At 44.4% G+C, this 14,958-nt stretch overlaps 1 protein-coding gene across 6 annotated transcripts in view; it reads right to left on the bottom strand.

Moving 5' to 3' along the window:
* The window catches only part of TASOR2 (transcription activation suppressor family member 2), a 74,142-nt gene that overhangs the window by 43,727 nt on the left and 15,457 nt on the right, over window positions 1–14,958 (bottom strand). For 5 of the 6 annotated variants that reach the window (XM_060192396.1, XM_060192393.1, XM_060192395.1 and 2 more), the window contains exons 2-6: window positions 11,336–11,469; window positions 4,721–4,866; window positions 4,222–4,317; window positions 1,261–1,333; window positions 895–986 (exon numbers count right to left, since the gene is read on the bottom strand). In XM_060192396.1, coding sequence (XP_060048379.1) covers window positions 895–986; window positions 1,261–1,333; window positions 4,222–4,317; window positions 4,721–4,866; window positions 11,336–11,469 — 541 coding nt within the window. The remainder of the gene's footprint in view (window positions 1–894; window positions 987–1,260; window positions 1,334–4,221; window positions 4,318–4,720; window positions 4,867–11,335; window positions 11,470–14,958) is intronic. The other variant, XM_060192397.1, reaches the window with a different exon arrangement.

The following is a 14,958-nucleotide window of genomic DNA, read 5'->3' as shown; positions in this document are numbered from 1 at the left end:
CCCCCTGCAGGTAGGGACCATGGATGTGAGTTCACCCAGGTCTTTACACATAGTAGCGTGTACCTCAACCAGGTGGGCCATGGCCTGACCCCAAACTGTCACTTAAAAAAAAAAAAAAAAAAAAAAAAAAAAAAAATATATATATATATATATATATATATATATATATATATATATATATATATATGGGAGTCGGGCTGTAGCACAGCGGGTTAAGCGCAGGTGGCGCAAAGCACAAGGACCCGAATAAGGATCCCGGTTCGAACCCCGGCTCCCCACCTGCTGGGAAGTCGCTTCACAGGTGGTGAAGCAGGTCTGCAGGTGTCTATCTTTCTCTCCTCCTCTCTGTCTTCCCCTCCTCTCTCCATTTCTCTCTGTCCTATCCAACAACGACAACAACAATAATAACTACAACAATAAAACAACAAGGGCAACAAAAGGGAGTAAATAAATAAAATAAATATTAAAAGAAAAAAATATATATATATTTATTTAGCCTTCAGGGTTATCGCTGGGGCTCGGTGCCTGCACTACGCATCCACTGCTCCTGGAGACCATTTTTCCTATTTTGTTGCCCTTGTTGTGGTTGTCAATGTTGTTACTGAATAGGACAGAAAGAAATTGAGACAGGCAGGGAAGACAGAGAGGAGGAAAGGCAAACACCTACTTCACCGCTTTCGAAGCAACCCCCTGCTGGTGGGGAGCCATGGGCTCGAACCCGGATCCGTATGTCGGCCCTTGTACTTTGTGCCATGTCTGCCCAGCCCCCCAAACCTTCACTTTCTACAAGAAAAATTAGACCTATAAATCATCACCTCCTCAATAAAGTGATAGTGAAGTTTAAAAAATAAAAGGGAAAAAAAAAAATCACACAGAAGCACAATTGAGGTTTACCTTAATTAGTTTAAAAACAACAATATAGCCAGACTTCCCATGATACCATGGTCTTGCATGTAGGTAGTCTGAGTATTTAGAAATGTATACACCTACAGAAGCAGAAAATAAAAGATTAATTTACACTTCAAAAAGATGGATCACACATACAGAATTCACATGTAGGATCACTATCAGTTCAATAAGACATTAAAAAAAAAAAACACTTCCAGAAAATCTGAACTCACAGTTCATTTGTTATGCTTGAACGTCTGATTCTAAATGCTTTAATATTCATTATTAATGCAAGTAGTCTTTAAATAGGTGTTTTGTGAAATCCACTAAATTCCACTTCATTTTACAAACAGATTCTGTTTTAGTACTTGCCTCTTGCCGGGTCGCCCAATGTGGTAACAGCACTGCTGCCAACACAGAGTCCGCGCTGACACGCCAACTTTGCCTAAAACAGAAGATGCCACCTTGCCTGTCACATCAGCACGTAATGATGTCATCTGTAAGCTTTAACGTAAAAATTCTGTTGTGGTCTGGGAGGTGGCACATTGGAGAGGGCACTGGACTCTCCAATGTGAAGTCCTGAGTTCAATCCCCAGCAGCAGATGTACCAGAGTGATGTCTGGTTCTTTTTCTTTCTCTCTCCTATCATTTCTCGTGAATAAATAAAATCTTTTTTAAACAAAGAGAGATTTTGTTCACTTTATGTACAAACTCAGGGCACAAAGCAAGTTTAAGTCAGGTAATTGTGTTCTTGTTATAGGTTCAAAAGTTTTCACGAAAACTTGCTGTTTCACAAGAAAAACATCACGAAAGCATACAAGCTTGGAGATAAATTGTACACTAACATTAATTATTCGTTCAGCAAATCTGTCATTATTTTTTTTGGCATTTTTAATTTAGGTTTGTTAAGTTTAACGTTAATTCCATGTTGTGTTTCAGTTAAGAACAATACAGATTGATTCTCTCTTTGTGGCTCCAGATATCCAGTAGTACAAATTAGTTTCAAGTTACACATACTGAACAAAAGGGGTTGAGTGAGCAAAGGGGCGAGTGGGGAAGAAGGGGGAAGAAGAAACAAAAGAATTGAACACGCATGCAGGCTTTTCCATACTACCTGCAATGCCAATCTGCTTCAGAGGGAGAGTAAAAAGTAGGCAAAAGGGAGTCAGAAGGTAGCACAGTGGTTTAAGTGCATGTGGCGCAAAGCGCAAGGACCGGCGTAAGGATCCCAGTTCGAGCCCCCGGCTCCCCATATGCAGGGGAGTCGCTTCACAGGCATTGAAGCAGGTCTGTAGGTTCTTTCTGTCCCCCTCTCTGTCTTCCCCTCCTCTCTCCATTTTTCTCTGTCCTATCCAACAACGACGACAGCAACAACAACAACAACAACAGTAATAACTGCAACAATAAAACAACAAGGGCAACAAAAGGGAATAAATAAGTATTAAAAAAAAATAGGCAAGAATGAGCAGCCATAGACTGCTCGACTGTGCCCAGCGCCATGCTTCTCAGCAAAGTTTCAGTAGAGTTTGCAACACTTTTTACTTCTCATTCTTTAAAAATCACGAACCTGTGGTCTGGGAGATGGCACAGTAGTAAAGCTTTGGACTCTCAAGCATGAGGTCCCGAGTTCGTTCCCTGGCAGCACATGTGCCAGAGTGATGTCTGGTTTTTTCTCTCTCCTCCTATCTTTCTCATAAATAAATAAAATCTTTAAAATATATATATATATTTTTTTTTTTTTTTTAAGTCACGAACCTTTTGGTATCTTTCATCTGACTCTCCATACCAAGTGTTCCCATTCAAACATGACCCACCATTATGGTTTAATAAAGACACTTCTGGCCCCTAGAGGTAGTGGCACTACAAAAACAAAACAAACAAACAAACAAACAAAAACTATCATGAACCTCGTGGAAATATGACCCTGGAAAGACAGACACCTGCAGACCTGCTTCCCCTGCAGGTGGGGAGCCAGGGGCTTGAAATAGGATCCTTATACTTGTCCTTGTGCTCTGCGCCACGTGCGCTTAACCCGCTGTGCTACCGCCCGACTCCCCCTTGCCTACGTTGCACTCTCCCGCTGAAGCAGAAAATGATATGAATGGTTTTCAGATGATTATAGGCCTCTACTACTGGAAGAGCTTTGCGTAGACACCACGCATATCTTCGGAGGCAGACCGTGTAGGCTTCGTTTGTTTGAGACATACCCTTCTCCTCCTTTTACAACTTAGGAACAAGTAACAGCGTGCCTGTTCTACCTTCAAAGACAGGCATGAAACAGTTCCAAGTAACAGAAAATTCTGAAGGGGGGGGGGGTCTGGGAGCCAACTCATCTGGAAAAGCACAAACCTTACCGTATGAGGACCTGGGCTCCAGCCCCCAGCCCCCGCATGTGAGCACCTGCAGAGGGGAAGGAAGCTTCGCCAAGTGGTGGAACAGGGACGAGATGCTTGCCTGGCTGCCTGCTTGTTTTAATTGCCACCACAGGTCATCACTGAGGCTCGCTGGCGGCACTACAAGTCCGCCACTCCTGGTGGGCTTCGACCTTTCACCGCTCATGAAGCGGCCTCCCAACCTTAGGTGGGGAGCAGGGACTCGAATGGTAATGTGTGCATTTAACCTGCTGTGCCACTGCCCAGCCCTCTGATGTCTGTATCTGTCTCGCCATCTCTTAACCTCTATCTGGATTAAAAAAAAAAAGAGAGAGAGTCCCCTAGGAGAGGTGGAACTGTGCAAGTATGAAACCATAACAAAGACCTAGTGGCGTGGTCTGGGAGGTGGTGCATTGGACTCTCAAGCATGAGGTCCTGAGTTCAATCCCCAGCAACACATGTACCAGAGTGATGTCTGGTTCTTTCTCTCTCTCCTTCTTTCTCATGAGTAAATAAAATTTTTAAAAAAGACCTAGTGGCAAAAACAACCAAACACAGAGAGACAGAGAGAGGAGGAGGACAGCACACTGGCAAAAAAAAAAAAAAAAAAAAAAAAGTAGACTTAAAAGCCTACAGGGGAGTCGGGCAGTAGCGCAGTGGGTTAAGCATATGTGGATCCCGGTTCAAGCTTCTGGCTCCCCACCTCCAAGGGAGTCACTTCCCAAGTAGTGAAGCAGGTCTGCAGGTCTTTCTCTCCTCTCTCCATTTCTCTCTGTCCTATCCAACAATGACGACGTCAGTAACAACAATAACTTCAATAATAAAAAAAAAAAAAGGGCAACAAAAGGAAATAAATAATAAAAGCCTACAGAACTGACAAGCCAACGCACACCAACAGTATTGTTAGATTTGCACAGTTATCATAAACTTTACTGTCTATAGCCTAATTCCCATACCTTACCTGCTTTTCAGTTTGAAACAGAAGAAACCCGTAAGTTTCTTCAAGCTCTTCCTGAGTATAGTTATTTGCCTTTTTTTCCTGATGAAAATGTTTATACTGTATAAAGAGAAAAACACATCAGATGACTAGCAGGGAAAATAGCTCAGCATGTTAGAGCACAGGACTTGCATGGCTGAGGCCCAATCACTGGTGCCACAAGAAGCCAGAGTTGTGCAGTGTGCTCTGCTATCTCTCCTTTCAGTAAATAAAATTTAAAAGTAAATGCTTTATATGTAAGATTTTTGTCTTACAGGTTAATTTTAAGAATGTATATCTTAAGTGCCTACTAAAACTAATAAAATGTACTGCCTTTCTATTCCCGATAATGCTACTTTCAAGTGACTATCTCCACCAGTCTTATTTGAAAAGTGATAGTTTATCTACCAAAAGTGAGGGGTCTATTTCTTTTTAAAGTAAAATAAAGCTAATACACAGATACAGTGTGTACCAAGCACCTCACCTCATTTAAGAAAATGTCATTTTTCACCAAAGTCACTTGATTGTACTGAAAACCAAGCCCAGATGCAGAGTCCAAGTAAGCAGTATGGAGAACTGAAATTGCCCTCTGGAAGAGAGAGTCTGTACTCAAGGGTACTGTCTCAAAAACTGTAAAACATAAACACAAACAATGCAGCTGTTTAAGAAATAGGAAGGGGTTAAAATCGCAACCTAGATATCACACTACTTTGTTTCTTTCCTGTATAGCTGAGACATTTGGAACAAGTTTTGGCTACCACATCTATGTATCTTAACTTTAAAGAAGTTCTCACATGAATAAGATAAATAGTAAGCGCTAACGGTGAATACTATCATTAACCACTTTCATTAAAATACTTTCATTCAACAGAAATATGTACTAGATTCCAGGTTTGGGCTCAAAGCTGTTTTTGTTCATTGCGGTTAGTAAAAGCAGATGCAGGAGTTGGCAGGTAAGATAGCAATTGCTTAGGCCAGTCTCTCTCACCTTTGATGTTCTCAGGACTATGCCACACTTTGATAAAAGTGTCCTCCCTGTCTTTCCATCAACCCCCCGGAAGAGGGCAAAAGTCAGTACATACTGTTGTTTGCTTTTCACAAAAGCAAAACTTTAATACTTTATTTTGCAAGTAACTTTTTCAAACTATTCCCATGTGCTTCCCAGAAATCAATGTTTCCTAGGTAAGAATTGCCAACAATCCAATACAGCTCTTCACTGAGGCTTTGTGTCTTAGTAAATGTTCATTTTAGCAGGGACTAAGCTAAATGAATCCTCTTAACATTTAAGAGAGCTGATTTGTTTATTCCCTCCTATTGGTATTGACTCTTTAATGAAAAGACAGAAATTGTTCATAAATAATGAAGAGAACAAATGATGTACACAGCACTAAAAGCTTTGGTCATATGTCAATAATGTAAGTAAGTACTTTTATATAGATTTTTTTTTTCTTTTTCCCTCCAGGGTTATTGCTGGGCTCAGTGCCTGCACCATGAATCCACCGCTCCTGGAGGCCATTTTTCCCGCTTTTTGTTGCCCTAGTTGTTGCAGCCTCATTGCGGTTATTATTGCCATTGTTGACGTTGCTTTGTTGTTGGATAGGACAGAGAGAAATGGAGAGAGGAGGGGAAGACAGAGAGAGAGGGGGGGAGAGAAAGATAGACACCTGCAGACCTGCTTCACCGCCTGTGAAGCGACTCCCCTGCAGGTGGGGAACTGGGGCTCGAACCGAACTGGGATCCTTACGCCGGTCCTTGCGCTTTGCGCCACGTGCGCTTAACCCACTGCGCCACCGCCCAACCCCCTTTTATACAGATTTCTACTTGTAACAGAACTCTGCCAATTGCACTGGTGTTAAAAAAAAAAAAAAAAAAAAAACCTCAGGAAGAACAGCATTTCAGAACCAGGGAGACAATGAAGCAACAACACCTGACTTGCATTCCTGAGGCCCCATGAGCTCCAGGTTCAATTCTCAGCAACAACATATGCCTGAGCTATGCAGTACTCTGGTTTCTCTCTCATGAAAATAAAGACATCAGGAGTTGGGTGGTAGTGTAGTGGGTTAAGTGCACGTGGCACAAAGCACAAGGACCAGAATAAGGATCCCGGCTCCCCACCTGCAGGGGAGTCGCTTCACAGGCGGTGAAACAGGTCTGCAGGTGTCTGTCTTTCTCTCCCTCTCTCTGTCTTCCCCTCCTCTCTCCATTTCTCTGTCCTATCCAACAATGACGATGTCAATAACAGCGATAATAATAACCACAACAATGATAAAAAAGCCAGGGCAACAAAAGGGAATAATGTTAAAAAAAAAAAGACATCTTAAAAAGTCATTTCAATTAAAATGAATTTATGATCGTTAAGATAAAAAACTACGCAATAATAGAAAATGAAAATAAGCATTTCACTAAATTAATTTGAACTGTCCTAATGTTTCATTATCCAAGTTAATTTTTTTTTTTGACTCCAGGGTTATCGCTGGGGTTCTGTGCCAGCACTACGAATCCATTGTTCCTGAAGGCCACTTTTCCCATTTTGTTGTGGCTGTTATTGCTTTTATAGCTGTTGTTGGATAGGACAGAGAGAAAAGGAGAGAGGAGGGGAAGACAGAGAGGGGGAGAGAAAGACAGACACCTGCAGACCTGCTTCACCGCCTGTGAAGCGACTCCCCTGCAGGTGGGGAGCTGGGGGCTCGAACCGGGATCCTTACGCCGGTTCTTGCGCTTGTGCTGTGTGTGCTTCCAAGGTAAATAAAAAAAAAAAAAATTGGGAGCCAGGCGGCAGCGCAGCAGGTTAAGCGCACGTGGCGCAAAGCACAAGGACCAGCATAAGGATCCCGGTTCGAGCCCCCGGCTCCCCACCTGCAGGGGCGTCGCTTCACAGGCGGTGAAGCAGGTCTGCAGGTGTCTATTTTTCTCTCCCTCTCTCTGTCTTCCCCTCCTCTCTCCATTTCTCTCTGTCCTATCCAACACAACGGCATCAGTAACAACAATAACTGCAACAACAATGACAAACAACAGGGGCAACAAAAAGGGAAAAAAAAAATTTATGTGGTCTGGGAGGTGGCACAGTGGATAAAGCATCGGACTCTCAAGCACGAGGTCCTGAGTTCAATCCCCAGCAGCACATGTACCAGAGTGATGTATGGTTCTTTCTCATTAATACATAAAATATATAAAAATATTTTATTATTTATTATTGAATAGAGACAAAGAACAGAAAGAAGGGAGAGGTAAGAGGGAGAGAGACAGAGAGACACCTGCAGCCTTGCTTCACCACTTGTGAAGTTTTCCCCCTGCAGGTGGGGATCATGGGCTTGAACCTGGGTCCTTGTGCACTGTAACGTGCACTTAACCAGGTGTGCCACCACCTGGCTCCCTCAAGTTAAATTTTAAGTGCTTTTAATAAGTACCATTCTTCAATATTAAAACTGGAAGACTACACTGGGCTATGCACAAAGAATTCCATGCAGGAAGCACCAAAGGTCTCAGGTTCAATCCCTAGCGCAACCATAAGCCAACAGTGAGCAGTGCTCTGGATAAAACAAAGTCAGGGCCAGCTGGTGACACACCTGGTTAAGCACACACATTACAGTGCTCAAGGATATAGGTTCAAGCCCCTGATGCCCATCTTCAGGAGGAAAGATTCATGAGTGATGACACACTGCTGCAAGTGTCTCTCTCCCTCTCCATATTTGTCTCTATCCAATAATAAACAAATTTTAAAAATATTTTTTAAAACGTCAGCAAGATAGCACACCTGGGAGGCGCTAAAGTACGAGACCCAGGCTTAAGCCCCGGTGCACCAAAGGAGAACTGCAGCACTGGGGGAGCTCTGGCATCTCCCCAGCCAGCACCCCCACCTGAACCAGTCAGCCCAGAGGAAAAACACGATGATGACAAAGAATAAATAAATAAATAAATAAGTAAGTAAATAAGTAAATAAATAAAAGGAGGACTGGGTGTGGGCCAAGAAGTAAAGAAAAGCAGACTGAGGGAGTCGGGCTGTAGCGCAGTGGGCTAAGCGCAGGTGGCGCAAAGCACAAGGACCGGCATAAGGACCCCGGTTCGAACCCCGGCTCCCCACCTGCAGGGGAGTCGCTTCACAGGCGGCGAGGCAGGTCTGTAGGTGTCTGTCTTTCTCTCCTCCTCTCTGTCTTCCCCTCCTCTCTCCGTTTCTCTCTGTCCTATCCAACAATGACGAGGACAACAATAATAACTACAACAATAAAACAACAAGGGCAACAAAAGGGAATAAATAAATAAAATAAATATTTAAAAAAAGCAGACTGAAGCTTTTAGTATTCTGAAGTTAGTATATCTTATCTGTATTGTTCTACTTTGACTTTTTTAAAAAAATATTTATTCCCTTTTGTTGCTCCTGTTGTTTTATTGTTGTAGTTGTTACTGATGTCATTGTTGTTGGATAGGACAGAGAGAAATGGAGAGAGATAGGGGAAGACAGAGGGGGAGAGAAAGACACCTGCACACCTGCTTCACCGCTTGTGAAGCGACTCCCCTGCAGGTGGGGAGCCAGGGGCTTGAACCGGGATCCATAGGCCGGTCCCTGCGCCTTGCATCACGTGCGCTTAACCTGCTGTGCTACCGCCCGACTCCCCTACTTTCACTTTTTAAAACTATTTATTATTGGATAGACAGAGAAATCAAGGGGGGAGGGAGAGACAGAGATACCTGCAGCCCTGTTTCACCACTCATAAAGCTTTTCCCCTGAAGGTGAGGACGGGGGCTTGAACCCGGGTCCTTGTGCTCTATAGTGTGCACTTAACCAAGTGCGCTACCACCAGGCCCCATCTTTCATTTTTTCTTAGTCTTATATTTTCTTTTTGGTCTCTGTCTATCAGTGCTTCAAAAATAACAGTAGTTATCCTAAAGCAATCTAAAGAGCAAAATGTCAGAGACAACGACCAAAAGCATCACAGATTGGCACGGCAAATAGCATCCAGGCAGGGTGACTCTGCACACTGAGTGGACGTTCCTTCCCACAGCACCCAGCTGAGGGGCACACTTCTTGCTCTCTCTTTAATTGGAGGCAGCCAGAAATCAAAAGGGAATGGGGTGACAGAGAGGGAGACACCTGCAGCACTGTGTCACCATTTGTGAAGCTGCCCCCTACATGTGGGGGGGGCACGCTTCTCTGTGTGTAGACTCAGTCGTAAGTTAGACACAAGCTGGATCCTGTTCAAAACATCTGCATTAATCCCCTTCCTCTGTCAAAATCTATCACAGATTTTGAGTGTGGTTCTAGATACGTTTTTCTCTTTTGAAAAAGAGATCAGAAAATTATAAACCCAGAGGAGGACCTAGTGGGGGTTGTACTGTTAGGTAGAAAACTGGGAAGTGTTATGCATGTACAAGCTATTGGTTTGGTTTGGTTTTTCCTGCTTCCAGGGTTATCGATGGGGCTCAGTGCCTGTACTACCAATCCACCGCTCCTGGAGGCCATTTTCTCCATTGTGTTGCCATCAAAGTGTTGCATTTTACTGTCGAGTGGAAACCATTAATCCCCCAATAAAAACATTAAACACAATTATAACCCATTTTCTGATGCTATGCCATAGGACTTGCTTTTCATTCCACAAGCACCTGGTTTGAAAGCAGTGATGAAATGAACCAGTACAAATACTAAGAGCAGAAACCAAGCACACCTACCTCTTCTCCCCAGGAATTTCATGATCATATCTCCCGTTTGAGCACTAAGGCAAACACTCAAACACAGAGGCATTCAGAACCCAACAATATCTGCCATCTAAGACTCTTAGAAATATCCCCGTAGGCAGGTTGCATCTACATCTGTTAACACTATACGCTGTCTCTGGTCTAACTAGACCTTTCACAAGTGCTGAATACTCTGTTCCTTACCATCACCTATGGTGTATTCCTTTTAACTTCAAGGTCATGAAAAGACGGCCAGTTTAAGATCAATACAGTGCAGAGCACAACCTGGCAGGGCTGGACATAAATCTTAAATGTATTCACTACGGGCCGGCAGGCAGGCCAGCACCTGCTTTGCCATGTGCGTGGTCCAGCTAGAGCTCAGCTCCCATCACCCTGGTGGAAGCTGCAGTGCTGTGGTGATTCTCCACATTTCTATCTGGAAAAAGCTGCTGGAAAAACAACTGCTTGGAAAAAAAGCTGCTTGGAAAAAAAAAAAAAAGCTGCTTGGAAAAACAAACAACAAAAGGTGCATGCTGAATGATCATCCCAGGGGCTGGGATAATAACAGAAAATGAAACAAGTTTCAAAGAAATGTAAATCTAGGAAGCTAACACATTTCTAGACATTAACCTTTTTTTAAAGTCCCTTCTTTTTATTTATTTATTCCCTTTTGTTGCCCTTGTTGTTTTTTTGTTGTAGTTGTTGTTACTGATGTTGTTGTTGTTGGACAGGATAGAGAGAAATGGAGAGAGATGGGGAAGACAGAGGGGGAGAGAATGATAGATACCTGCACACCTGCTTCACCGCCTGTGAAGTGACTCCCCTGCAGGTGGGGAGCTGGGGTTAGAACCGGGGTCCTTATACCAATCCTTGCACTTTGGGCCACGTACGCTTAACCCACTGCGCTACCACCCAACTCCCTAGACATTAACCTTTTATGACACAATTTAAAACTTTAAACTGGGAGTCGGGCTGTAGCGCAGCAGGTTAAGCGCAGGTGGCGCAAAGCACAAGGACCGGTATAAGGATCCCGGTTCAAATCCCGGCTCCCCACCTGTAGGGGAGTCGCTTCACAGGTGGTGAAGCAGGTCTGCAGGTGTCTATCTTTCTCTCCCCCTCTCTGTCTTCCCCTCCTCTCTCCGTTTCTCTCTGTCCTATCCAACAACGATGACAACAACAATAATAACTACAACAATAAAACAACAAGGGCAACAAAAGGGAATAAATAAATAAAATAAAATATTAAAAAAAAAAAAAAAAACTTTAAACTTTAATTACCTATCAATTTTGAACTAATAACTATAATATGTAGCTACTGCATATCAATACTTTAAAAGTATCTTACATGATCTAAAATTTAAAAATTCAACTTTATAGTTTCACTATGAATCGATTAATAATAAGGTATAATATTTAGTTTAATACCCACTCTGTTCTGATATGAGCCCTGTCTCGGTCGTCTCTAAAGGATAATGTGGCTGGGAGGGTGGTCTTAATTCATGTTCACCAAGTATACCCCCAGAATTCTTGGCATAGTCCTGTTCTCTGTTAATGTCAAAAATGCTAAAATAAAAAAGAAAAAAGTTATAGTGAATAGCTTTCTTCTGGAACATGTACTTTGTAAGCAAACGTTTATCCAGCATCTAACCTGCACTAGGTATGACTCTCTACTGTTGACCTTTGTTGGCAAGGTCTCCAGAGCTACAGACTAATTGCTCTATGAACTGTTATATGCTTACTGTGAAACAGTCTCTCCTCCAGAATTATTAGGTCCTCAAGAAAATTGTGTTCACAGTGATAAAGTATGCTTACAGGAACCACTCTTACCACACTGGATAAAGTCTTTCAAATTTAAGAACAGAAATTAGAGAACCACATCTATGTTCTACTGCTTGAAAATAGCAAAATTAAAAAAAAAAAATCAAACAAAACACAGTTAAATCTCTTCCCACCTTCAAACATCTGATCCACGTGTCTATTAAGCAAAACCACTAGTGATAACCAGTATGATGTGACTACAGGCTTTAGGTGAGAGGCATACGGCCTTAACAGATGTTAGGGCTGGAGAAACCGCCCAGCAGGTAGGGCGTGAACATCCGTGCCTGAGGTTCCTGGAGTGACCCCGGCGCACACGTACCAGGATAGTACTCTCTGGTTTGTCTCCTTTGTGTCTCCTATGAAATGGTCTCTCATGTGTAATAAAGAAAAAGAAAAAAAAAAGCACATAACTTAAAGTCTACGACTACGGGGCGGCGGAGGTGTGCCGAGTTGAGCACACACATTACCATGTGCAAGGACCCGGGCTCACCCCCCCCCCCCCCCCGCAACACACACACTCACAGAGGGGAAGTTTCAGGAGCTGTGAAGCAGGTCTGCAGGTATCTTTTTTTCTCAATCTTTACCTCTCCCTCCCCTCTCAATTTCTCTCTACCCTAATCAGAAAGAAAAAAAATAGGAAGAAATGGCTGCCAGGAACAGTGGATTTGTAGTGCTGGTACCCAGCACCAGCCAACAACCCTGATGGCAACAATAAATTAAACATATAAAATCTAAGGCTAGAAAAGAAACTAAAGTGTGGGGAGCCGGGTGGTGGTGCACATGTATTACAATGTACAAGGACCCGGGTTCGAGCCCCTGGTCTCCACCTGCAGGTGGGTCGCTTCATAAGTGGCGAAACAGGGCTGCAGGTGTCTCTCTCCCTCTCTATCACCCCCTCCCTCTTTGTTTCTGGCTGTCTCTATCCAATGAATAAAAGACAGTAATAAAAAAGAAACTAAAGTGTGAGTGTGTAGGAGATCTAGAGCACGACACAGTTAATACATGGTGGTGTGATCCATTTCATTAAGATGTCAAAGGCTCTGATACGTGGCATCTGGGTGCACAAATACGGGAGACGGAGGGGTGGGTGATGTGTTTTCCAGCAGAGGGAGGCACAGATACACTAAGTGACTCCAAGTAGTTCATGATTTAAGGAGCTCAATACGCTTTCTATCTATAGAGAGCTGAGACAGAATCGTGTGGATGTACTTAAGATTCTTCAGAAGCAGCAGCAGTTCTGGGGGCCAGGTAGTCACACATAGTACCTGGTTAAGCGTACACAATACTAAGCACAAGGATCCAATCTCGAGCCCCCAGCTCCCCACCTTCGGGGGAGGGGGGGAACATTTCACAAATGGCAATGCAGGTGTCTATCTTTCTTTATCCTTCTCTATTTCCTACCCACTCAATTTTCCTCTGTCCTATCCAAAAAAGGAAAAAAATACCCACCAGGGGCAGTGAAGTCACTAATAGTGTTGGCACCGAGCTCCAGTGACTGGAGGCAAAAAAAAAAAAAAAAAGGTAGCACTTTTAATGATGGGACACACTGCTGTTTCTGACTGCAACACTTTCTCTAGTTCTGCCCATGGCTTAGCTCTCCCTCTCTTCTCCTTTTGGGGAATTTAGAAATTATCCCTTCTTAGAAACCTCTCTGGTCTCCATAGCAGAACAGGTGCTTTGTTTAAAGCAACTATCTCTTCAGTTGACTTTGCTTTTTTGCTTTTTTTGCCTCCAGGGTTATTGCTGGGGCTTGGTGCCTGCACCATGAATCCACTGCTCCTGGAGGCCTCCCCCCCCCCCCTTTTGTTACCCTTGTTGTTGTTGTTGATGTCGGTTATTGGACAGGACAGAGAGAAATGGAGAGAGGAGGGGAAGACAGAGAGGGGGAAAGAAAGACAGACACCTGCAGACCTGCTTCACCGCCTGTGAAGCGACTCCCCTGCAGGTGGGGAGCCGGGGGCTTGAACCGGGATCCTTGCGCCGGTCCGCGTCACGTGTGCTTAACCCGCTGCCCAACCCCCTTCAGTTGGCTTTTCTTTTCTCTTCCTCACTAAAACATAAGATCTCCTTAGTGGCAGATACTGTTTCTGTGTTCACACCACAGCCGATTTACCAATTTATCTTTGGGTGGGCTAATTTGGTAAATTTTATACGTAATTTTTTCTTGTACTACAGTTAAATAAGCAGAATTAAATAGGCAGAAGTATAATCTGGGGGAGGTAAAGATCTCCTATACTTCTCAGATGAAGAACAAAATAGAGAAATAAATGCAAGTAGCATCTTTCCAGCTCAAACTTAGACTCACAAACAAGGTGCCCCAATAAAAAAAAAAAACACCTGAAAATAGGGTGAGAAATGCTAATAAAAGTTTTGCCATGTATGAAAACTTGAATGTTCTCACCAAGACTGAGTGCGCACAGAAGAACAAACGGAGTGCTCTCAGCGAAACCCACTTGGAGTCAACGATCCCACTTGTCAAGACCTAAAAATCTCAGTGGTCTACCCCAGCACCCTCTTACTGGTCTGCCAAGTGGCAACAGGGTCCCACTTGGAATCCCTGGGGGTTAGACACAGGCCTCAGGGACCTGTCGGCACCTCACAAGGCCCCCAGCCTCAAGCTCCTTCCCCAAGGCCCCTGGAGGTAGGAGCCACCACCGTCTGTCTCATCCGTCTGTCCCATCACATCTTTCGGGATCCAGCTCCCGGGCTGGCTGTTTGTTGCCCAGGTCAGGTGAGCGGTGTTCGCGGCTCCTCCTCACCTCATGATGTGCGGGAGGGTGCTGTCCCCCTGCCTAGCGGGCCCTCAGGAGGCCCCCTCCCAGCAGCGAAGGCCAGTGAGGAGGCCCCAGCACTGTGGGCTGGGGGCGCGGGGGCGGCGCCTTTTGAAAGTCAACTGGGCGCGCGCAGCGGTGAGCGCGCACCTGGCTTGGGGTGGGGGCGCTCGGGGTTCGGAGGGCTCCTGACACCCGCCGACTTCAGTTTTACTGTTAGTTCACAGGGGTCGCTCCAAGCTTCCACCTCCCCGGGGCTCGTCCCCGCAGGCGGTGGGAATGCAGCTTCCCGGGCAGAAGTGAGTACAGGGGAGTCACGGGGGTCGGGGTGGGCCCCCACCGACCAGGCAGCCCTACCAAACCCCCACAGGAAACAGAGGCGAAGGGCAGCGGGAAGAGAAAGTATTCGGTTGGCTCTAACTTTACTGTTTCGTTGTTGCCTGGGTTTCTCCATGCCGGGCTT

Source organism: Erinaceus europaeus, chromosome 6 (genome assembly GCF_950295315.1).
Source record: "Erinaceus europaeus chromosome 6, mEriEur2.1, whole genome shotgun sequence".
Lineage (NCBI taxonomy): Eukaryota > Metazoa > Chordata > Mammalia > Eulipotyphla > Erinaceidae > Erinaceus > Erinaceus europaeus.
Note: the sequence above shows the minus strand (reverse complement) of the source record. Positions and strands in the feature narration are given on the sequence as shown.